The 25,150-nt window shown below is 49.3% G+C and overlaps 1 protein-coding gene across 4 annotated transcripts in view; it reads left to right on the forward strand.

The window, feature by feature from the left end:
* Positions 1–860: 860 nt before the first annotated feature.
* Positions 861–25,150, forward strand: part of ARFGAP3 (ADP ribosylation factor GTPase activating protein 3) — a 57,227-nt gene continuing 32,937 nt past the window's right edge. For 2 of the 4 annotated variants that reach the window (XM_003481526.5, XM_021091419.2), the window contains exons 1-6: positions 861–1,019; positions 5,831–5,949; positions 14,525–14,597; positions 17,261–17,392; positions 18,302–18,385; positions 21,951–22,038. In XM_003481526.5, the coding sequence (XP_003481574.2) occupies positions 951–1,019; positions 5,831–5,949; positions 14,525–14,597; positions 17,261–17,392; positions 18,302–18,385; positions 21,951–22,038 (565 nt within the window). In that variant the 5' untranslated portion in view covers positions 861–950. Of the gene's footprint in view, positions 1,020–2,650; positions 2,860–3,889; positions 5,950–14,524; positions 14,598–17,260; positions 17,393–18,301; positions 21,185–21,226; positions 22,039–25,150 lie in introns of those variants that run through there. The other 2 variants (XM_084955097.1, XM_084955096.1) reach the window with 2 other exon arrangements.

Below are 25,150 nucleotides of genomic sequence, written 5' to 3' on the forward strand. Positions count from 1 at the left end.
CTCCCTGGCAGCCGCTCTCCTGTGCTGCTCAGCGCTGATCCCCCCTCTCTCATCCCATTGCACAGATGAGCAGACCAAGCTTTAGCGAGGTGACCCGAGCAAGGTCACAGCGCTGGGAAGGAGCTGGCTGGACCGTGCATTTGACCCCAAGACCTGTTATCCTTCCCTGAGCCGCAGAGCCTTACCTAGGGGCTCCACATCCACTAATGCAGAAGAGGCACCTTTCTCCAAGCGTTAAAACCCTCTGGCGAGTAAGGGTAGGAAAAGGCCAGCTTCTTTTCCTGTCTATATTTATCCATTCTGACCCGGCGCCTTTCGCCTCTGGAGAACTGCTACTTGTCACTGACACACTCAAACTGATACTGTAAGAAAACCAGTTTTCGGCATTGGAGGCTTCCCACTCAGCGCTCAGCTTTAGCTTACGGGAAAAAAAAAGAAAAAAAAAAAAAGCAACTAGAGAACCCAGCATCTGGACTCCCGGATGCCGCAGGAAGGCCCTTGCCTCTCGGTTCCTCCTTTGCCACTTGGAGGAGCAGGTTCTGCCACCCTCACAGGGAGGAGGCCAGAAGACCCGGCGAAGAAAGCAGTCGGTCAGCCGACGTGGTGGTCCCCACTGAGGTGCTGGTGGGCGCAGACCTCCGCGGGGCCCGGCTTCCACACCCACAGCCCGGCGCGAACGGCGAGCGAGACTCCTGCGCACGCGCGTGCAGCGCCGGGGGCGGGGCCTGAGGGGCGGAGCCGGCGGCCCCCCCGAGCCTGGGCCCTAGGGGAGAGCGGCGCGTGCGCTCTGGGCGGTGGGCGGGGCCTGGGCGGGGACATCGAGAGGCGGGGTCGAGCGTCACGCGCAGCCCCGCCCCTCCGCCGTCGTCTACCTCCTGGAGGCGGCAACCGCTGCTGCTCTGCCCTTCCCGGTTGGCAGGGGCCAGCTGCGCCTCGGTTCTTTGGTGACCATGGGGGACCCGAGCAAGCAAGACATCCTGACCATCTTCAAGCGCCTCCGCTCGGTGCCCACCAACAAGGTAACGGCCGCCGGGCGTGTTCAGGCTTGTTTGGCATCCTTGCTGGACCCCGCGGGCGGCCCCTGCGGCGGCAGTGGCCACGGCCGCGGGAGGAGGAGCTGGCCCGGCCTGTGACACGTCGCACTGTGCGGCCGCAGCGGCTGGGCCTCGCCTGGGTCCAGACTGTGCGCCGCCCCCCCAGTCTCAGGAAGGGAGAGGCAGAAGAGGGGGCGCACACCGGGGTCCAGAGCAGGGCAGGCACCGAGGGGCCCTGGGTGCCGGAAGCGTGAGCATCTGGGGGTCCCGGGGGCGGACATTTGTGGGTTCCTGACACCGGGCCGAGGAACTTAAAGGAGGACGGAGGCGGCTTTTGGGGGGTGGCAAAGTGAAGTGGCCCCTGAGTTCCTGAGAATACTGAGGGCTCATACACGGGACTCCTGCGACCTGGAGCAGACCCCGGACACCGTAGGCCACCTGTGACCCAGCCGGGAAGCGTGCACGGGGCAGAAACAACAGCTGGTAGCCCTGGGCGCTTGGGAAAACTCGACTCACCCCCTTTCCCCCTCGAGCTCACCTCTGAAGCTCCTCAGGGGCGCCTGTTAGAGCCTGGATTGTTCCCTGTGCCCTTTGGCGGCAGCCTCAGCTTCCCTGTCCGATAAAGCTGCTAAGTGGTCTCTGCAGTGGCTTTGAGCTCTTTTCTCTTACGAGAAAGCCCACCACAAACCCTTTCCCTTCCTAACCTTTGGGTCTCTTTGGAGATTGGGGTTTTCCTTTCTTTTTTTCATCTCCAGAGCCTGTTTCCCCCCCATGACTCTTACAACTTTTGGCTCCTGGCTGGAGATGGGATGACGCATGGGGCTAAAGTGACACCGTCCGCGGAGGATCACAGATCGGAGTGGAACCTAGACAGTGCAAAGGGCTGTCGTGTCAGCATGGACTCTCCCCTCTGCTCCTGTGACAGGAGTTCTGTCTGGTCCCCCCTGTCACCTCCACCACAACAGCTATTAACCAGCACGGTCATGCGTCATGACCCTGAAGTCCCTGAGTTTTACAGAATTTAGATGTCTTTGTTTTAAGTCTAGGTGGAGGTGAGCCCATATTTTTACAACCTAAGAGAAGTGAGAAGGAAAAAGATGACGGTAGGAGAGTCAGGAGGAGAAAGGAATTCTCCAGTGCCAATTTCTTTGCTATTTTCTTGATTTTCAAATGTAGATTGACCTGTTTATAAAGAGTGGTTGCTGTAAACCAGACTAGATTAAGATCTGCTTAGCAGTGTGGAAATTATATTTTTTGTTTGCTACATCTCAGAAACACAACGTGTGAACTGATCAAAGGGAAGGTGCCCCTTTTAAATAAGTCAATGAGTTGATACCAAAAACACTTTTGAGGGACGTGTATGCTTTCTTGTAAATGTTTATCCAGATCCTGTGACTTTCTAACTGTGTCACCTTGGGCAGGTTGTTTGACGACTTTATACCTTTTTTCCACATCTGAAAATGGGGCATGAGCTGGGTCTAATTCAGAGGGTTATTGTGAGGCTTACATGAGAAAATCCAAGGAGTTCCCACTGTGACAGGGTAGGTTAAGGATCCAGCCTTGTTGCAGCTGTGACCTTGGTCACAGCTGTGGCTTGGATTCGATTTCTAGTCTGGGAACTTCCATGTGCTGTGGGTGCAGCCATAAAAAAGAGAGAGAGGGGAAAAAAAATTCAAGAAAAACATTTATTTATTTATTTTTTATTTATTTATTTTTTTTGTCTTTTTTTGCTATTTCTTGGGCCGCTCCTGCAGCATATGGAGGTTCCCAGGCTAGGGGTCCAATCGGAGCTGTAGCCACCGGCCTACGCCAGGGCCACAGCAACGTGGGATCCGAGCTGCGTCTGCAACCTACACCACAGCTCACAGCAACGCCGGATCCTTAACCCACTGAGTAAGGGCAGGGACTGAACCCGCAACCTCATGGTTCCTAGTCGGATTCGTTAACCACTGCGCCACTGCTTCTCAGATTCCCCCGCCCTGGGCTGTGTGCTCCCAATCTCCGGGTCCCCTCCCTGCCAAGGGTGATTTCCTGCATAGGCTCTGGCCACTTGCTGCCCTTTAGGTTCTGATCTTGAGATCCCAGCTGCCATCTGGACACTGTCTCGAAAACTTTTTGCATCTCGTCCTCGATTACGAAGATTCAACCTTATAACAAGCTGTCTTGCTCACTGGGGCTGCCGGACTGTGGGCCCCGCGGGCTGATTCTTCGCAGGCCACCTTTGCACATCCTCTCCTCGAGTGCCAGGTGCATGGATGCTGACCGCTGCTGGTTGAGTAAGGGAGGGATGACCATGACCCCTCACAGAGGGACAGCGCTCTTGGCACAGTCGGTCCCTCTGTCTCGCATTCCGCGGGAGGGGATTCCTTACTCCAACGGCTGTTGCCACAAGGCGTCTTCCTTTCCACGTCCTTTTCTCCTGCTTCGGTGGCCTGGCGGAGGGTAGGGGCTCAGCAAGTGTTGGTGGAATCAGTGCCGCCTCCACTTCTTCATACCTGAGCGTTTGCCACACTGTCTGGCAATGAGCAGGCAGTTCATAAACACTGAAGGGACTGGCTGGCACCTGCCATGTCAGTTGTCACCCCCTCATCACTCTTCCTGCGTGTTTGAGGTGAACCTGTCCCGGTGAGGGGCCTCGGAAAATCCACATGTATCTTTGGTCTTTATTGCCCTCGAAAGGCCAGGAGCCAGATTTTTGTTGATGGTTGTAGTTGAGGCCACTTTCACATAGGCAGCTCTGCCTATAAAGTGTACCTAAAATGTGGGGGCTTTAAAAAACCCTCCTGGAGTGCCTGCTGTGGCTCATTCGGTTACAAACCCATGAGAATGTGGGCTCGATCCCTGGCCTTGCTCAGGGGGTTAAGGATCCGGCGTTGCGGTGAGCTGTGGTGTAGGTCACAGATGCAGCTCGGATCCCACACTGCTGTGGCTGTGGCTATGGTGTAGGCCAGCAGCTACAGCTCCAGTCTGACCCCTAGCCTGGGAATTTCCAGATGCCGCAGGTGCAACCCTAAGAAAAAATAAAAATAAATTTAAAAATTAAAAAAAAAAAGAAAATAGTTCCAAACATCAAAATAAAAAAATATTAGGAGGAAAAAAAATAAAAATAAAAAATAAAAAACCTCCTATCCAGCATTGTCACCACTGGCTTGGCTCACTGCTGTAGCACGGGTTCGATCCCTGGCTTGGGAACTTCCATGTGCTGTGGGTGTGGCCAAAACAAAACAAAAACCTCCTATTTGTGGAATTTTTACTACTCACTTGTCCTGATTTTAATTAATTACACATATTATTTCCATGACAAGCACTATGTATTTTAAAGTACTTTTATGTCCTGTTATCGGATGAAGGATGTTTGACTGTAGTCAGTGTTGGGGGGGCTGGTGATGAGTTTCGTGTGGGTAATAATTTTATATAAGTTGTTCATTTGATTAACATATTTATTGAATGCTTAGTATGAGCAAGTCACTATTCTTCAGGCTCTGTGGGAAATTAAAAAAAAATACACAGGTCTATTCAGCAAACATTTATCGAGCGGTCACTATATCGGGGCTCTGGGCTGATACGGGAGCTCGGGGCACCCCCAGTGCAGGAGGGGCAGCTTCCTTGGCTGTCACCTGTGTTATCAAAGGACCCCCTTCACAGGGGGCAGCTCTCTGTATCAGTATCTGTGGCTGTGTATCCGGTCACTCTGGACTCAGCATCTTAAAACAACAAACCTAAGTTGTCTCACACAGGTTCTGAGGGTCAGGAATCTGGGGGTGGCTCAGCTGGATAAAATATGTTCCCCTCCCCCAGAAAACAAAGACAATTCTGTTGGTAGTGGAATTTTTAACTACCCCATTGTCCCGACTCTAAGTAATTGTAAGAATTGATTTCCAGGACAAGCACTGTGTGCTCTGAAGCCCTCTTGTGCTGCTGTTACCTGATGAGGCACGTGGACTTGAGCCCCGTGTTGGGGAAGGAAGGCCCAGGCCCTCTGCCGAGGCCGCCGTCCCCCGAAGCCTGGGGCTTCCTGGGACTCCGCCACGTGGTGGCCAGCTCCCCCCTGGCTCTTGACTAAAGTCCTCAGTTCCTCACCCCTGGAGCCTCTGCCCTGGGCTGCCCAAGGTCCCCCAGAGCCCGTGATCCAGGGGAGGGCGATGGCAAGAAAGAGAAAGGAAGCCCCCGTGTCTTTCATGACCGACACCCAGAAGTGACATGCCCGCGCTTCTGCCGTGTGATCGTCGGTCCTGCAGCCCCAGCTGGGCGAAGCGGGCTCACACGTGAGGGTGGGAGTCCCAGGGGGCAGGGTCACCGGGGCATCTCGGAGTCTGGCTGCGGAGAGAGGAAATTGGCATGGACACTTGCCATCTGGTTGAGAGCCGCTGTCGGGGACAGGAAGGCCATTAGTGTTCTGCGCAGGGGACAGCCCGCCTCGTGCTCATTTGGTGACCGGTAGGAGCCCTGTTGCTGCGTCCCGCGTGAGGCGCGTTCGAGATGGTGAACACACGGAGTCTCCTCACTCCGCAGCCTCAGCGCGTGTGTGGGTTGTAACAGACAGGCAGTAACGTGTGACTTGTGATACAATGAATGCACTACGTTGATGGCCTGTTGCTATGTGATTCTATGTAATATAATAATGAGGGAAATGGAAATTGGGGATTTTTAGAAAATCTAGGTGCCACATTTTCTAATAACCGGTTTCAAGTGTAAAGGTGAAGCAGCTTTCGAGCTTAGTCGTGTGTTGGCTTCGAGGATGGCTCATTTGGCAAAGAAGAATGAAGCCGTAACTGCATTTTAAAATTTTCTTCCAGGTGTGTTTTGACTGTGGTGCCAAGAACCCCAGCTGGGCCAGCATAACCTACGGGGTGTTCCTCTGCATCGACTGCTCGGGGTCGCACCGGTCCCTCGGCGTCCACCTGAGCTTTATTCGGTAGGTGGGCCTTCCCCCCCCCCCCGGGGGGGCCGGTCTCTCTCCTTTGTCCTTTTTGTTCGCTTCGACGTCCAGTGACATGACAGCTTGGAAATGAGTCGTGGCGATTTCGACCTTCCGCACTCAAGCCACCTGGGAGGATGAGCGGGTTTCCCTCCGGCTGCTGTCCTGGGGGCTGTGTGAGACGGGAGGCAGGGGTGCTGAAGGCAGGACCCAGGGTTCGAGACGCTACTTCCTTTTCCTCCGTCGTCCTCTCGTGATTAGCAGCACGCAGGAGTCGTAGTCTGGCCCTGCTGCCTTCTGGGAGAAGGGGACCTGGTCGCGGTGGGTCCGTCTGTCAGTCCACCAGGTGGAGGGGTTAATGCCGATGGCGGGAGGCCCGTGTTGGAGCGCGGCCCACAGCTCTGGCTCCCAAGGCCACTAAGAGCAAAGTCTGAGGGAATGGCTTTTGCATGAATTTTAGTGGCCATGTCAAAGGCTTGAGTGTGAAAGTGGGGTTTTTTTTTTTTTTGCTTTTTAGGGCCACACTCAGTGGCTTATGGAAGCTCCCAGGCTAGGGATCGAATCGGAGCTGTAGCTGCCAACCACAGCCACACCAGATCCAAGCCATGTCGGCGACCTACACCGCAGCTCATGGCAACGCCAGATCCTTAACCCACTGAGCAAGACCAGGGATCGAACCTGCATCCTCATGGATACCTGCTAAGTCACAACGGGAACTCCTGCAAGTCTCTTTTTCTTAATCGGAGGACTTGGGCTGCGTGGGGCCTGTCTCTACTCTGACCCCTTTGGTCGTAGCCTCTGTGGGACCTTTGTGGGCATCTCGTGGGCATCAGGCTCCAGACACAGCCTTAGGGGCCAGTAGGAGGCTAGATGCGCCCTGGTGTGGAGCAAGGCGCATTGAAATACGAAGAGGATCCCGGCCAGGCTCAGGGCTTGGAGGCCGAGAGCAAGGCCTGCACTCTGGCAGCCGTGGCCTGTGCAGGGCCCCCCTGGGCGGCCGTGCCCAGCTCTGCCCAGCCGGCCTCCCCCGTCAGGTCACCTCCTCCCCTGGGGAAGGAACCAGCGAGGCAGGCAGGCTGTTTGAAATGCCAGCAAGCAATTTCATTTTCTATTATGACCTGAGGAATATTGACACGATAGCGTGATTACCATGCAGAGCTTTTGCTCCCGCAGGGAACACCTGTTATCATTGGTAAAAAGATATTCCGGTATGCTGGCACAAAAACTAGATACTAATAACATAATTTTCTTTTTAATGTATTAGCCTACAAAAACTGTATGTACGTCCCTGGGTTCTTTTTTCAGAAATCAATTTATAAAGACACAAGGGACTAAATATTAAAGCCATGTAGCTCCGTAGGTTATTGTTTAGAGAAAGGCGCGCTCGCGTGCGTTCATTCTGCCTAGTTTCAGAGTGTCCGCGAGTGTCCCGTCGTCTTTTCTTTTCTCTTAGACGCTGGTCTCAGACATTCATCCTACGCTCTCGCGTCCTCCTCGCTTTTGTAAAACGTGCAGGGATTTGGTTGCCAGGACAGGGGTGTTCTTCATGCTACCGGCAGAGACTTGGGGTCGCCCCGCGCCCAGAGCCCGCGACGGACACCTGGGCCCCGTGTGTGACAGCTTGTCACCGCCCTGTCCCTCTTCCTGCACTCGCTCCCTCCGCTAAGCCCCGCCCATCCGAACCTGCCCCACACGCTACCAGTGTAAACCGTTCCAGGAAACCGGGTGTTCCCCAGCCAAGGGCAGGGCTGACCCAGAGCCCGGTGAGGTCAGACAGCAGGGTCTGATTGGGCTGTTGCAGCTTTAATCACTACCCTCTTGAAAGTTAGATAAATATAACTGTATGAATCACGATGCTTATAAATGATTCAGAAACAACTATTTGAGAAAAAAAAAAATCACTCTCATATAGCCCGAGAGCAAGATAAAGCCAAGGATGATAAGGGTGCTAAGAATTTTTCCTTTTTTTTTAGAGGTGGAGGGCTACTCTTTAAACATTTTTTTATTGATTAAAAAAAATTATGAGTATTAGCTCCTCGGGGGAAAAAATCCTAACAGTCCCAGAGTATATAAAGTAGGGAAGTGAAAGGGAGTTCCCTGGTGGCCTTGTGGTTGAAGATCCATTGGGTCACTGCTGTGGCGCGAGTTCAGTCCCTGGCCAGGAAGCTTAGGCATGTTGCGAGCAGGCACAGACCAAAAAACAAGGAGGAAATGCGAGTCCCTGCTCTAGACCCCGTCCCATCCTCTCCGTCTCCCGCTGCCCGCCAGCCGCTCGCTTGCTGGGTGCTCACACACACACACACGCAGTCCCATTTCCCAGACGTGGAGACATTAACAGTTTGGCATGGGTGGAGTGTTGATTGAAAAGGCACTGTTTGTTTGTTTGTTAAGTAGAATTTCAAGTCCACAGTTTTACAAAGGAAAACATTTATCAACTGTGGCTTTGGGAAGGGAAAAGGGAGAGGCAGCTGAGGCGTCCGTGGAAACGGCAAGCTGCATTGGGAGCTGACTGTGGCTCCTGTCCCTCTGGCTCTTCTCCCTCTGGCTGGGTTTCCTCTCAAGTTCACTGCTAAGTATTTCATGAGCTGTGACAGGCGCAGGGAGTCTGGTCCTTGCATTGCTGTTGTTGGGCTGGGGGTAGGGACAGGTGTAAATACTACCTAAATAAGAAGCTAGACGATAAAGAGACGGACTCAGAGCTTTGCGTCTACTTCTTTCTGGGGTGGGGGGACCATGCTTTCAGATTCCCAGGCCAGGGATCAAGCCTGAGCCCATAACATTGGCAGTACTGGATCCTTAACCCTCTGAGCCATCAGGAAACTCAACACTGTGTCTACTTGTGGTTGGAAAAATTGGGCAAGTTTAAAGGAGGAGGTAACACGTGCAGTGAACTTAGACAGTCTGGTGAGATTTTGATAACGGGGACAGGACAGGGCAAAAAGGAAGTCAGCTCTCAGGCTTTAAGAGCAGGTCGTGCCAGAGTTCTCTGGTGGCACAGTGGGTTATGGATCCGGAATGGTCACTGCAGCATCTTGGGTTGCTGCTGTGGCATGGGTTCAATCCCGGGCCCAGGAACTCCCTGGGGCTGCAGGCACAGCCAAAAAAAAAAAAAAAAAAAAGAAAAGATAAAAGGAAAGAAAAGGTAGAGAAGGAGTTCTCTTGTGGCCTAGTGTGAACGATTCAGCATCATTGATGTGCTGAGGGTTCGAGCCCAGGCCTGGGAATGTCTACATGCTGCAGGCGCAATAAAAAAGGAGAGGTAGGGAAGCGGGAAAAAGAAATATTTAGTAGCAAAGGAAAATCAGGAGAACTAAGATTCAAAGGGTGAGGTCAGGGGGTCCTTGGCAGCAGCTTGACTGACTGCCAGGCTGTGAGCTTAAACTTTACTCCTGAGGCCTTTAGGGGTGTATACAGGAAGGGGGGCTGGTGGGGGGGCACAGCAGGTGCCCCAGAGATTCAGGAGGCAGTGCTGGGTGGGCCTTAGGAGCAAGGATGCTGCTGGGGGCCTGATCCGACGCCGGGCCTGCCCAGCTCTGGGTGTGCTCCTCATCTCCCTGTGTCTCAGGTTCCTTGCCCTGAAAGTAGAGATGAGAAGGCTTCTCCCCATCACAGGGCTTTGGGAGGAGTGAGCAAATGACCTCACAGGGAGCCTGGTGGGTGGTGAGCCCCCAGCAGGCTGACCATGATCAGATCTGAGGTATCTGGGTACCTGCTCAGTGGATGCAAGGGGAGAACATTTTATGATGTAAGCTTGGGAAGATAACACCTCTCATGACCTCATAGCAAGCAGTTAAGCCAGTTATAAACACACGGCTGCCCGGAAGCTGCTCCTGGGCTTGTCTGTAAGAGTCTAGATTAATGATGGTGTAATTGACTCCATTCAAAATTTTTTATTACATGATGACTTTGTCATGCTTATTTGTGAGATTCATTCTAATTTCAAAACTTTCCGAACACTTTAAGTGCTCTGTTTAGAAAAAAATACAGAGTATGGCAGCCGTTAGTGAAGCTAATTTATGCAATTTTTAAAGAGATTATGTCTTGACATATATAAGGTTTATCAAGGTTGTGGGAAACCTGTTTTTTCATTTACCTAATTGTTAATAGGAAACATTTTGGTTTTTTGTTTTTTCAAATAGAAATAAAATGTTTTCATAATTAAGAATATAACAAAAGCAATTAAAGGAACATTTGCTTAAAAAAGCTCCATTACAATATTCAGTTTTCTCAACTCAAGAGCCAAAAGGAGCTATTTTGTTAAACTGACACTAATTCTTTAACTTTTCTTACTTTCTCTGACTTACTTTTTTCACTCTCACAGACTCTCACTTTTCACCCTTCTCTTAATCTAAAGGTAAGAATCAACCTACAAGGGAGTTCCCATCGTGGCTCAGTGGAAACGAATCAGACTAGCATCCATGAGGACGGAGGTTCGATCCCTGGCCTCGCTCAGTGGGTTAAGGATCTGGCGTTGCCATGAGCTGTGGTGTAGCAGCTGGGATCTGGCATTGCTGTGGCTGTGGTGTAGCCTGACAGCTACAGCTCTGATTTGACCCCTAGCCTGGGAACCTCCATATGCTGCAGGTGTAGCTCTAAAAAAAAAAAAAAAAATCAATCTATAGATAGTTGGTTACCTCCTCCTGTAGAAATGAGAAATGATTAGCAATTCAGTTGGCTCCTTAAGCTTGACTATATTCAGTCCATTATCTTCAAAATTTCAAAATTTTATTTTGAAATTCCAGTGTTATGAGAGAGAGTCCCTTTCAGGTCAATTCAAGAACAATTTGTTCTTGTCTCCCTTTCTAAGATGTATATAGACATATTTGGCTATTTTTTTAAAAGATAGTTTAGGATTAAAAATCATAAAGCAGTAGTCCTCTTGTGGTGCATCAGGTTAAGGATCCAGTGTTGTCACTGCAGCAGCTTGGGTCACTGCCATGGTGCAGGTTCAGTCCTGGCCTAGGAACTTCCACATGCCATGGGCTCAGCCAAAAAAAAAAAAAAAAGTTTTAAGGCAGATTACAAATCTGAGCACTTATAGCCTCACTTTTAGGACACTTAAAAATGTTTTGAGTCAGCCCATATTCAGATACCTATTATGTGCCTGTGCTAGAAGTTGAGAGAAAAATGTGGGCCATCCCTGTCCTCTGGAGCTTGCTGCTTACAACACAGTGTGACAGAGTCACCACAATGATGATGACAGTATGATGGTGACAGTAATGGTAATTAATGGTCATGACCATGATGGTGGTGATGGTGGTGGTGATGTCAGGGGTGATGATGATGGTGGTGATGATGATGATATTGAGGGTGATGATGATAATGATGGTGGTGATGTTGAGGGTGATGAGGAGAGTGATGTTGAGGGTGATGGTGATGGTGAGGGTGATGAGTGATGATGATAATGGTAGTGGTGGTGATGTCAAGGGTGATGATGATGATGATGGTGGCGGCGATGTTGAGGGTGATAGTGATGGTGAGGGTGAGGGTGATGATGATGATGGTGGTGGTGCTGATGTCAAGGGTGATGATGGTGATGTTGAGGGTGATGATGACAATAGGATGACGATAATGTCGAAGGTGATGATGACGATGGTGATGACAATAATGTTGAGGGTGATATGACGGTGGTGATGATGATAATGATGGTGGTGATGTTGAGGGTGATGAGGAGAGTGGGTGAGGGTGATGGTGAGGGTGATGATGATAATGGTAGTGGTGGTGATGTCAGGGGTGATGATGATGGTGATGATGATGTTGAGGGTGATGATGATGAAAGTTGAGGGTGATGATGACGGTGGTGATGATGGTAATGATGGTGGTGATGTTGAGGGTGATGGTGAGGGTGATGATGTTAATGGTAGTGGTGGTGATGTCAGGGGTGATGATGGTGATGTTGAGGGTAATGATGTTGAAGGTGATGAGGAGAGTGATGTTGAGGGTGAAGGTGATGATGATGGTGGTGGTGCTGATGTCAAGGGTGATGATGGTGATGTTGAGGGTGATGATGATGGTGGTGATGATGATGGTGGTGGTGCTGATGTCAAGGGTGATGATGGTGATGTTGAGGGTGATGATGATGGTGGTGATGATGATGGTGGTGATGATGATGTCAAGGGTGATGATGGTGATGTTGAGGGTGATGATGATGGTGGTGATGATGGTGGTGGTGCTGATGTCAAGGGTGATGATGGTGATGTTGAGGGTGATGATGATGGTGGTGATGATGGTGGTGGTGGTGATAATGGTGAAGGGGATTTCGAAGGTGATGATGATGGTGATGATGATGATATTGAGGGTGATGATGATAAGCTGGTGGTGATGTTGAGGGTGATGATGATAATGGTAGTGGTGGTGATGTCAGGGGTGATGATGGTGATGTTGAGGGTAATGAGGATGTTGAGGGTGATGAGGAGAGTGATATTGAGGGTGAAGGTGATGATGGTGGTGGTGCTGATGTCAAGGGTGTTGATGATGTTGAGGGTGATGATGATGATGGTGATGATGGTGGTGGCGGTGATGATGGTGAAGGTGATGTCGATGGTGAAGGTGATGTCGAAGGTGATAATGATAATATTGAGGGTGATGATGATAAGCTGGTGGTGATGTTGAGGGTGATGATGATGTTGAAGGTGATGAGGAGAGTGATGTTGAGGGTGGTGGTGATGGTGGTGGTGGTGATGATGGTGAAGGTGATGTCGAAGGTGATGATGATGGTGATGATGATGATATTGAGGGTGATGATGATAAGCTGGTGGTGAGGTTGAGGGTGATGGTGATGTTGAGGGTGAGGGTGGTGGTGGTGATGCTGATGATGGTGGTGGTGAGAATTTTAGACATAGGATATTTACCATGGCTACGCACCTTTCAGAGATTGGCTTATTCAGTTTCTCTAAGAGGAAACTAGATGATACTGTAGTTGTCCTACTTTATAGATGAGGAAAGTAAGGTGAGAGAGGTTAAGTAATTTCTCCAAGGCCACCCAGCTTAGTGAGGGCAGAACTGAGATTTGTGCTCTCGGTCTGTCTCCAGAGACGATGCTGTTGACTCTGCCACTCTGTGACCCCACCTGGGGGATTCATGAAAGTGTGAGGATTAAGCAGGATCTTTCAGAGAAGAGATTTCATTGATTACTTGCTTGGTAATCAAATTCTAAAAAGAGTTTTTTGTCTGCTTCTTATAAAGTATGGTTTAATTTTTACTTTTTATATGCTACATGAAGTGGATTTGTCCCAGGTATATGTCACAATAATATCTATTAGTTTTGTTGTTGTTGTTGTTGTTGGTTTTTTTTTTTTTTTCTTTTTTGGTCTTTTTAGGGCCACACCTGTAGCATATGGAAGTTCCCAGGCTAGGGGAGCTGTAGCCGCCGGCCTACACCATAGCCACAGCAACGCCGCATCTGTTACCTGCACCACTGCTCACGGCAACGCCGGGTCCTTAACCCACTGAGCAAGGCCAGGGATCCAACCCGCCTCCTCATGGATGCTAGTCATTCGTTTCCGCTGAGCCATGACGGGACCTTCTGTGCATTAGTATTGTTTTTAATCTTAAGGTAGCCGTTGGCTTCAAAATAACATCCTAACATTTACAAAACTTGAACGATACCAGTAGGCAGAGAGAGTAAAGAAATAGGGAAGGCAGCATAAAAGGACATTTTTGGTAAATCTGAAGCTTCTTTTTTCTACCTTCTCCATTTTAAAGGGTTTTCCACCTGTTTCCATTTACAAGTGTCCACATTCCTTTCCACTTCGGGTGGGACGAGCTGTTGTCGAATGTGGGAAAAGCATTTTGCTCATATCTATGGACGCAATAGAAATATTTCCAACATTGTTTGGCTGTCATATCTCACTTTACAGTGACCTCCTGTTGAGTTTTTATTCTTGGGGACTATAATTATTGCCTTTACCATGCTCTGATTTGGCCTTAGAATACGGAGAAGTGAGGCATGAGGTGTGGTGGGGTAGGAAGCACTTTTCACTTCAGCAGCATTAAATCCTGAATTTTCCCCCCTCCCGGATGATGGAGTTGTTAGGTGGGTCCCTCCACTCGATGATAAGATGTGAGCATCCTCCTGGGCCCTGCTGGGGGTCAAACTGGACAAGCAGCCGACCTGAAAAAAATCCGAACAGTACGTCTGTTTTGAGTCCAGACCCATGACCAAATTGTAGATCACAGCCCATTAAAGATGCTGGGTGAGGAGCCGACCTTGCTCCAGCAGCCCCAGGAAGCTTGTCACGTCCCTGTGCCCCGGAGGAGATGGCTGGCTGGAGTCCAGCAGCAGAAGTGCTCCTGCCTGGCGTGGCCTGCCTGTGGCCAGGCGTGGAGGAGAGCAGGAGGTCGGGGCCATCGGAGCCTTGGCTTCTAGGAAGGGGCAGAGGGGCCAGGAGCGGCTCTTACCCAATGTCACAAACCCCGGGGTGCCACCATCCTGGAAGCACGGGTCACTGTTAACACAAACTTCGAATTCCCCAGGATCCCGAAGATCAAGGAAATCTTACTCTCAAAAGTTTAGTGGCTTAATTCTAGGGAAGAGAACATGCTAACATTGAAGAATATTCTCTCCATTTAGATCTACAGAGCTGGATTCTAACTGGTCTTGGTTTCAGCTGCGATGCATGCAAGTTGGAGGAAATGCCAGTGCAGTAAGTTCTGCTGTTTTCCTTCTTGTGTAAATGTGTGTTGCCCTGGTTTCCATGTGAGAGTTTGGGAGGCCTGTTGGGCAGCGGGAGGACAGGACGGGCTGAGGAGCTGGACGACCCAGCTGGCTTGTTTATCCAAAAATCTACCGAAAACTTAATAAACACAAAGCTCTGGGCTAGGATACAGCGACAGACAAGACAAACGAAACCCCTCCCCTCCAGGCGGAGACAGAGGGCCGTTAAAGACGTGAATAAACAAGAAGAGTAACAGGTGGAGATAACTGCTTTTGACGAAAATTAAAACAGGAAGCGACGATGTAGAGAAACTGGGAGGCTTTATGACAACACAGTTTTTTAGTGTCCCGGGGTGCCGTTTGTACTCGGAATGGAATGCCTCTAGCTGCTTTTATCTGAATTTTATTCATTAAATCTGTACATTAAAACACATGTTTTCCGCATCCTCAAATTCAGTATGTGAAGATCATGTATCAATTTATAAACTTAGTGATTTCTGCGTAAAAATTGTTTACATGTTCATGAGTAGATAATTTTAAAAGGGCAAATTTCCTTAACCTCATTTACCAACTTAGCTAAGGATCCTCGGACATTTTAAACTTCATTTATGAACTCAGTATATCTGGTTTCTAAAACACTAAACTGGCAGCCTTACAAATCTAGCCAGCAAAATCACCCTTTATATAAAGTACCATTATATATGCCAAAATGGCATAGATTGAGTGAATCGAATTCGCTTAGACATGCCATTAAACATTCAACGTATAAGAAATCAAATTCGTATACATTTCAAACAAAAATATGTCTAGCATCAATTGAATATTTCAAATTAAAATTAAAAATCTAAAATAGTAGTTTTTAAAATACCAGATTCGGGAAGTGCTGTTATGACACAGCGGAAATGAATCCAGCTAGTAACCATGAGGATGCGGGTTCAATCCCCGGTATCGCCCAGTGGGTCGGCAATCTGGCATTGCCACGAGATGTGGTGAGGACACAGACATAGCTAGGATCCCGTGTTGCTGTCTGAGGCGTAGGCTGGCAGCTGCAGCTCCAATTCATCCCCTAGCCAGGGAACCTTCATATGCCACCGGTGCAGCCCTAAAAAGACAGTAAATAAATAAATAAATAAAATAACGTAAAAATAAAATAAAATACCAGATTCCCTGGGCTCAGTGTGTCTCAGCCTTTTGTCGTTATTCCCTAAGCAGAACAATTAATGTTAGCTTATTTTAAATTTACACTAGATTTTGTGTGAGAAATTAAATACTAAGGAATCTGATTTTTTTCAGGTAGGGGTGAACTAAGTTTTGTGGGGTTTTTTCACTTTCCAAGAAACAGTTTTTCCCCATTGAGACTGCATGCCTTAAGTATTTCAGACATGTTAACAGGAAGCCATGCCCGTGGTCAGTCTGTCCACAGACTTGCTCCTCAGCTCAATCCCGTGGCTCTGGTTGTATCTGCCCTCACTCCTAAGCCCTCCTGAGGTTGCAGAGTCCCCCGCACCACTGCCAAGAGCTGCTTTCTCATCTCAGCCAGCGGAGGAGGCGGGAACAGGGTGGGGAAGGGTCCGTCAGGGGTGGTTCAGCTCAGGCAGTGGAGCTAGAAGTGTCCTGCTTGGGGTTGAACACCAGCCCTGCCCCTGGCTTTGCTGTGTGACGCTGGGCAGGTTGTTGAACCTCTCTTGCTTCCGTTTTCCCATCTGTAAGCAGGGACTGTCTGAAAGTGTTAGTATGAGGCTTTGAGGGAGTGGTACCCACAAAGAACTCAGACAGGGTCTGGTCCACGGGGGTGCTCAGGCCATTATTCATCCAATTGGGTTGATAAAAGGCTTGCTCACACCTGCTTTAATGAAGTGTGAATACTATATGTGTGTATATATATATATATATATTTTTTTTTTTGTCTTTTTGCCTTTTCTAGGGCCGTACCTGTGGCATATGGAGGTGCCCAGGCTAGGGGTCGAATCAGAGCTGTGTAGCCACTGGCCTTCGCCACAGCCACAGCAACACGGGATCCCAAGCCATGTCTGCGACTTACACCACAGCTCACGGCAACGCCGGATCCTTAACCCACTGAGCAATAATGAAGCATGAATGCTATAACTCAGGTCTATGCATAGATCCTTCCGAGGTGGTTGAAAGCAGTGTCCTCTAGTTGTCTGAGCATCTGTCTTATCGCCTTGCCTATGTGTGATCTCCGCTGAGAAAGAAACGCTGCCAAACAAGGTGAGGGCTAGCGTGGCTCTAACCCAGTTGTCAAAACCTCCAATTTAGTGGAGTCCAAGTTGAAGCAGATTCCTTGAGTTAGTTAGGTCCTTTTAGGTCCTGAGTGGAAAGCATCTCCCAAAATAGCATTCAGGATGATGGAGGTGGTTTAGTGGAAAAAGGAAGGGCCAGTTATTTCATTTTTTATTGCATTTTGTAGTGCAACTCTCAGGGCCACTTTTCCAAAAATAGTAATGATATGTCTGTGGAAGATATTACCCCTTTTACAAGGGAAAATCTATTTTAAAAGTGTTCACGGTTTAAAGTATTTTGGTTTTCCCCCGTATTTTCAAAAAAATCCTTCGTAGCATGCCATAAGCGTTTTGATCGCCACGTTAGATTGCGTGCAGTGTCGCCGTTAACCCACGAATTTTTCCTCTGCAGTCTTCCTTTTTCCATCAACACGGGTGTGCCACCAACGACACCAATGCCAAGTACAACAGTCGTGCTGCCCAGCTCTATAGGGAGAGGATCAAGTCCCTGGCCTCCCAGGCAACCAGGAAGCACGGCACGGACGTGAGCACCGCGGGACTGAGCCCTGGGGGGGGTCTCCTTCAGACGGACATGGGTTTCAGTAGAAATAGTGGCTTTTTGTCCTGAGCAGTAACTCTTTCTAGCCAGATTCTCTTACCAGGAAACAATGTCTAGTGGATTCTCGTTATTCACGGGCATATGCTCGCTCTTCACGGGCCCTGCTCGATAAGGTGGCTGAGAGCATGAATGAGAGGGGGCTGAGGCATCACCCCTGGGGGTACAGGGCTGGTCGCCAGAGCTTCTGGGCACACTTTTGTCGGCTGTTCAAGACTGGCCCTCCTAACACGTGTTTCTGGGTAAAGACTCCTTACGTAGGATGTACTGTGGGCTCATCAAAGCTAGCTCCTCCCAGCTCTGTGCTGGGGGCCACTTTAAACAGTGCGTTCACCACCAAGAAGTGCAAAAATCTGGAAAGCACTTCACTAAATAGACTGGGAAAAGGACACGTGTTCACAGCAGGAGCCAAAACAGGGAGGCAGCGTGTCGCCTTGTTCAGCCTCAGCTGGGAATGTGCCCCTCAGGCCACAGATGCTCTGTGGCTCTGCACGCGCCCACGCAGATTTGGGGTTAAAAGGAACGCGTAGCGAGTAGGCGCATTTGCAGACAGAGACCACAGGGAGGTTTGGCTGCACTTGGGAACCTGCTCTTAGACGTCAGGTCCTTGATCTTCCCTTGGCAGAGAAGGCTTGGGAGCTGGTGTTTTGTCTTCCACCAGGTCTGGCTGCACAGCTCCGGGATGGATACACTGCAAAAACGTGCTCAGGGGCCCTGTGTGGGCCTGTTACTGACCTTACGCCCTCTTCAGCAGTGAAGAGTATTAAACAAAACCCTTTAGGGCCAGGTGGGGCTGGGTGGGATGCTGAGCGGTGTGTGTGCGTGTTTTTGTTCCAGCTGTGGCTTGATAGCTGTGTGGTCCCGCCTTCGTCCCCTCCACCAAAGGAAGAAGATTTTTTTGCGTCTCATGCTTCTCCTGAGGTATGTGTTACACTCTACATAAATCCGAAGCATGCTTCTCAGACACAAATAAAGTTGTGAAGTTCTAAGGGGCATATACGTAGAATGTTCCGGTTAGGATACAGGCAAAGCTGCTGTAACAAACAGCCCTGAAATATAGTCCCTTAAGGCAGAAATTAACTTCCCACCCGCAGGTCAGAGGTGGGCTGTCCAGGGTTGACCAAGATTTTGTTTCGCTTTCTTCATCCTGTGGGCTCCATCTCAGGGTCCAGAGGGGCTGCCTCAGCTCGTGACCTCTCCCAGCCCACGGAGAGCAAGTGTCTCCTCCCGGGACCTCCTAGAGGTAGCACACGCCACTTCTGCTCACATCCCGCCCGCTGGGATTTAGTCCCACGTCCTAAAGTGCGCTTCCCGGGAGGCTGAGAAAGCCTGACTAGTGGTCTGTACCAGTGCAAGGCAGAGCTTCAGAACCCGCAAGAATGAGACGGTCTTTTTTAAACACAGATTTTAGGAGCTTCCATTGTGGCACAGTGGTAACAGACCCAACCAGTATCCATGAGATTGTGGGTTCAATCCCTGGCCACACTCAGGGGTTTAAGGATCTGGTGTTGTCATGAGCTGTGTGAAGGTCGCAGACATGGCTTGGATCTGTGTTGCTGTGGCTGTGGTGTCGGCCGGCAGCTGCAGCTCTGATTGGACCCCTAGCCTGGGAACTTTGATATGCCGCGGGAGCGGCCCTAAAAAGACAAAATAAATACATACACACAGATTTTAAAAGGAGTCTGAATCTCATTGCCCCTATTTAGCTGTATACATAGAACATGTCTCAGGGCTGAGAGAATGAAATGAGTTAAGGCAGATAAAAGTAACTGGGACTCAGTGCAGAGGAAGCTTTCAACCAGCGCTGTTTTGTTAGCCTCATCTTTGAGGTCTGATAACAGCAGTAACAATAAGCCACGCGCCTTCTGGATTTTCCCCAAACTGCTTAGATCAGGGACATGAGGCCTGCGAAGCCTAAAACACTTACTAACCGGCCCTTGAAGGAAGACTTTGTGACCCCAGCTGAAAGCCTCAGGTGTTCTGTTACCTGCCCTGCCTCCTCCAGTCTGTTGCGGGGGGGTCGGGGGGGGGGCACACACTATTTGCTTTAACTGCTACTCTGTCCTTCTTTAATTTTCAAGGAAAAATTATCTAATGTTGTATAAATTGCCAAACCTTGGGTTTTGTTTTTTTTTTTTAACTGTTATAACTTGCACATTATGTACATGGTATCATTGACATCACCAGTAGTTATCAAAAAGACGAGACCAGAAAACGAGAAAAGATAAGCTGTTGTGTTGTAATCCGCTGCTGTCGTTTAATATAGAAGGAAATACAGACTATCCATGATTAGTAGCTGAGAGATGTTAGGAATAGAAATGATGGGCTAAAAAGAGGAGAGATGGGCACAGTTTAGTGTGGATGAGAGTTGGAGATATTGGTATGAATTCACGTTTGCTTTAGTATGTATCTGTAGGTGTGCATACACACACACACACACACACACCATACACACAATGTATGTATGAATTCATGTTTATCGGTATGAATTCATGTTTAGTATGTATGTATATATATACACACACACATACACACACGATGAAGAACTGATTATAGAAACTAATCATAGATAGGTGTGTACGTGAGGTCAGTACACACATAGGTGTGTTTCCTAGCTCTGTCCACCGAGAGGCCTGGAGACAGTGACACCCCAGTATAAAGGCACACCCAACTCACACATGTTGGCTTCTAAATACCATCCTCCAGTAAAAAGAACCATGGCTACCTTTGGAGAGATGGCAGTTTCTAGGTCTAGGGCTGGGGGGCAGATGAGCCTGGAGCATCTTGCAGTGCTAGCAAGTAAGAAAGTGCTAGAAAGTAAGAAGGTGCTAGGAGGCCAGGGGATGGATGAGGCGGTCTAAAGGGCTCAGGCACTAACCCGATAGGGTCCCAGTGGTCAGAGCTGGAACAGTCTGAGCAGCAAAATACATAATGACAGATTTGGACTCTACTCCAAAGAATAAATTAATATCCGTGAGTCCATTGGAGTTTCCTTGTGGCGCAGCCATTTAAGGATCCAGCGTTGTCACTGCAGCGGCTGGGGTCACTGCTGTGGCATGGGTTCGATCCCTGACCCAGAAACTTCCACATGCCGAGGGTGTGGCCAAAAAAAATATATGTATATATCCATGAGACCATACCGATATACACAGAGGATTGAAATAAACGGGGACCAGGGACGGTCTTCCTCGCAGAGACATTCCGAATCGCAGGTGTGCCGAGCTCAAGCCCCGCCCCTCGCATGTGGGCTGGGCTTAGTGACTCGCTTCCCAAGTCACCAGAGGCCGGGAAGGGGGAAGGTAACTTCACAGGGAGGAGACCTTGGGGAGAAGGCTGGCCTCGCCAGGGCTCAGCCGTGTTGCCCGAGGCCGGGGGAAGGCACCGCGGGACTCTGCCGCTCTTCGCCCAGCCTAGTCTCGCCACGGGAAAGCATCACAGACCCAGATGAGGGGCCTTCTGCCACACACCCGCTCAGCACCCTTCCCGAGTTCCAAGGGCCCGAAAAACCAGGAAGGACCGAGGAGACGTGACGAATGCGGTGCGGGGACCCGGGACAGCAGAGAGACCCTGGTGGGACGAACTGGTGAAATCCAAATAAAGTCTGGACTTGGCTCAGAATGTACCAGGGATGAGATCCCGCTGTACAGCCAGGGACCTCGAGCGAGTCACTCGTGACGGAACGTGATGGAGGATAGTGTGAGAAAGACAGTATATGATACTGTGAGAAAGACAGTATATGTGATGGAGGATAGTGTGAGAAAGACTGTATATGTATATCAGGGTCACTTTGCTGTACAGCAGAAATTGACAGAACAATATCAATCAACTGTAACAAAAAATGAAAACCTTAAAAAACAGAAGAATGTGCCAGTGATGATTCTTCGTTTTGACAAATGTACCCTGGGCATTTTAACCTTGGAGGAAGCTGGGCGAAGACTATATGCAGGAGTTCCCGTTGTGGTGCAGCGGAAACGAATCCGACTAGGAACTGTGAGGCTGTGGGTTCGATCCCTGGCCTCGCTCAATGGGTTAAGGATCCAGCATTGCCGTGAGCTGCAGTTTAAGGTCACAGACGCGGCTCAGATCCTGCATTGCTCTGGTTGTGGTGTAGGCCGGCAGCTGCAGCTCGGATTCGACCCCTAGCTTAGGAACTTCCATATGCCACATGTGCAGCCCTAAAAAGAAAAAACAAAACAGAGACTTAAGAATAGATATGTTTTTGAGTTCCCTGGTGGCGCAGTGGGTTAAGGATCCAGTGTAGTCCCTGCTGTGGCATGGGTTCCATCCCTGCCCTGATAACTTTTGCAGGCGGCGAGCATGGTCCCCCCTCCAAAAAAGAATAGGCATGTTTTAATAGTATCCTCCTTCCCACTAATCCAGGCACTCAGAAGGTGACTCTCTAAGTTACTAGGTTTTCCCCTGTTTTTATTTGTTTTTTGTGACTTATCTTTCCTTGCTGCTAATGACTTTTCTCGCCTTGCTTCAGGGGAGCGGCCCAGGCTGGGCATCGGCTCCGCCAGAACCGTCATCTTTAACATTGAGGAATGTGGACACCCCTCCAGCCAACAGTGAAGGTAGATCCCCCAGCGCTGCCCTGAGGGTCCCTGGCGTCTGTGGCATTATCGGAAAAGATTTCCTGGAGTTCCTGTCTCAGTGGTGAACGAATCCGACTAGGAACCATGAGGTTGCGGGTTCGATCCCTGCCCTTGCTCAGTGGGTTAACGATCCAGTGTTGCCGTGAGCTGTGGTGTAGGTTGCAGACGCGGCTTGGATCCCGTGTTGCTGTGGCTCTGGTGTAGGCCGGTGGCTACAGCTCCCCTTAGACCCCTAGCCTGGGAACCTCCATATGCCAAGGGAGCAGCCCCCCAAAAGGCAAAAAGACAAAAAAAAAAAAAAAAAAAAGATTTCCCACCAGTGTCTTTTTTCCCCAGTTATCAAGTAGGGAAAGAAGGTCGCAGATCATGGAGTATGATCTCCTTTTTATAAAAAACAGCCGAAATCACACACACAGTTAACACCAAATTGTTCACTAGCGAATGCAATTACTGAGGATTTTTATTTTCAACTTGACACAGTTTTGAAGTGACAGAACTTTTATAATGAGAATGTTACTTTTATAATCAGAAAAACAGATTTCAATTTAAAAAACCATCTAGGGAGTTCCTGTTGTGGCGCAGTGGACATGAATCCGACTAGTAATGATGAGATTGTGGGTTCGATCCCTGGCCTTGCTCAGTGGGTTAAGGATCTGGCATTGCTGTGGGCTGTGGTATAGGTTGCAGATGCGTCTCCAATCCTGCATTGTTGTGGCTGTGGTGTAGGCCAGCAGCTGTAGCTCCGATTCGACCTCTAGCTTGGGAACTTCCATATGCTGTGGGTGTGGCTCTAAAAAACGAAAATAAAATAAAATTTAAAACTATTCTGTAAAGAGATGATATCTAATGTTTAACATCTGGGATTCTAGAATTATAGGATTACATTTATTATAAATATACTTACATCAGTGGGATCAGGAATCAACATTTTCTGTTTTAAAACCGAGCATTTTTTGCTAGCCAGGGTGTTCGCATAAATAAAAAAAATAATAATAGTGGAGTTCCCTTCGTGGCTCAGTGGTCGGTGAATCCGACTAAGAACCATGAGGTTGCAGGTTTGATCCCTGGCCTCGCTCAATGGGTCGAGGATCCAGCGTTGCCATGAGCTGTGGTGTGGGTCGCAGACACGGCTTGGATCTGGCATTGCTGTGGCTCTGGTGTAAGCTGGAGGCTACAGCTCTGATTAGACCCCTGGCCTGGGAACCTCCACATGCCGAGGGAGTGGCCCTAGAAAAGCCAAAAAGCCAAACAAACAAACAAAAAAAGGGTAGTGTGCAAGAGTTCCCTTGTGGTGCAGCAAGTTCAGGATCTGATGTTGTCACTGCAGTGGTTCGAATCGCCACTGTGGCTTGGGTTCAGTCCTGGTCCAGGAACTTTCACGTGCCATAGGCAAGGGGAAAAAAAAAAAAGTCGTAATAATAACATTGGACAACTGAGCGGCAAACTCCTAGAGCGTGGGACCCTTGGAGGTGATGGCTTATGGGAGTTGGGCCTGGCACTGCTTTAAGGAACTTGGTGTAGCAGGAAGGACTAAAGAGTCGCCACCTTAAGACTGGGTGATGGTATGAGAAGCTTCCTGGCAAGGATTTCGCGAGAAGGTTGAGAGTACATGGCATTTATCATGTAAAGGGTCCTGGAAGTGAGTCCTTCAGCTCTTGGGAGACTGGAATCAGGGAGTGTGTCGTAAAGAAAAGAGGTCCCTTCGCTTGGGTTGAATTGCCTGTTTAAGTAATCCCATTTGTGGGGGTGTCTGAGATTCCATCAGAGAGATTTAAGGATGCCTGCCTTTCATCACAGGTCTAAGAACAGGCCCATTAGTGAGTCAGGACAGGAACAGCGTGTATCCTGGAGAAGAGTGAATAATGTGGACATGTTACCTAGCGTTTTGGAAAATGTGATAAAACAAAACAGAATTCGGAGTTCCCATCATGGCGCAGTGATTAACGAATCCGACTAGGAACCATGAGGTTGCGGGTTCGGTCCCTGCCCTTGCTCAGTGGGTTAACAATCCGGCGTTGCTGTGAGCTGTGGTGTAGGTCGCAGACGCGGCTCGGATCCCGAGTTGCTGTGGCTCTGGCGTAGGCCGGTGGCTACAGCTCTGATTCGACCCCTAGCCTGGGAACCTCCATATGCCGAGGGAGCAGCCCAAGAAATGGCAAAAAGACAAAAAGAAAAAAAAAGTAGAATTCCTTCTTTACTCTTTATACCAAACTAAATTCAGGTGGGGCATTCCCCTTGTGGCACAGTAAAAACGAATCCGACTAGGATCCATGAAGTTGCAGGTTCAATCCCTGGCCTTGCTCAGTAGTTTAAGGATCCATTGTTGCTGTGAGCCATGGTGTAGGTTGCAGACAAGGCTGGGAACCTGCGTTGCTGTGGCTGTGGTGTGGGCTGGCAACTGCAGCTCCAATCCTACCCCTAGCCTGGGAACTTCCATATGCCTCGGGTGTGGCCCTAAAAAGCTAAATTAATTAATTAATTAATTCAGGTAGGTTGAAGATTTGAATATAAAGCACAAAATTATGCGGGTACTAGAAGAAACATGGGTGGGGCTTTTCTGTCACCCTTTATGCACATTCAAGATAAATTATTAATCCAACTTCTAGAAATGTAGCATTTCTGTTCTGAAGAAGTGCTTCAAAGACAAATGGTCAACAACTGCATTTCATGTATAGACAGAAAGCTTGTTTCCTTAATATGCAAAGAACCCTGACATGGCTGGTTTTCATATGATTTGTAACCTGTGATTTCCCCCCCCCCATTTCTTCCCCTTTATTGGCTGCACCTGGGCCAGGGATCAAACCCCCCCCCACCACTGCAGTGACCTGACCCACAGCAGTAGCAACACCAGATCCTTAACCTAGGCCGCCAGGAAACTCCCCCACGTCTTCTTTTTGCACGTGACCCTGAATGCCTGCAGAGAAACCACTTCCACATCTAAGCGGCACTGAGCTGTGATTGCTCAGACTCGGGCCCCACCGCAGCCACCCTGCCCCTCCCGGTCTGCCTTCAGTTTTGTTTGCAACTTCACCTCTGATCGTCACGTGGCCACCTCCTTCCTGGGGTCTCAGCTTGAAGTCCACTTGTCAGA

This window comes from Sus scrofa, chromosome 5, assembly GCF_054392235.1.
Source record: "Sus scrofa isolate SSC_HxYL_T2T_F1_AM1 chromosome 5, Sscrofa_HxYL_maternal_Yorkshire_Landrace_v2.0, whole genome shotgun sequence".
Classification (NCBI taxonomy): Eukaryota; Metazoa; Chordata; class Mammalia; order Artiodactyla; family Suidae; genus Sus; species Sus scrofa.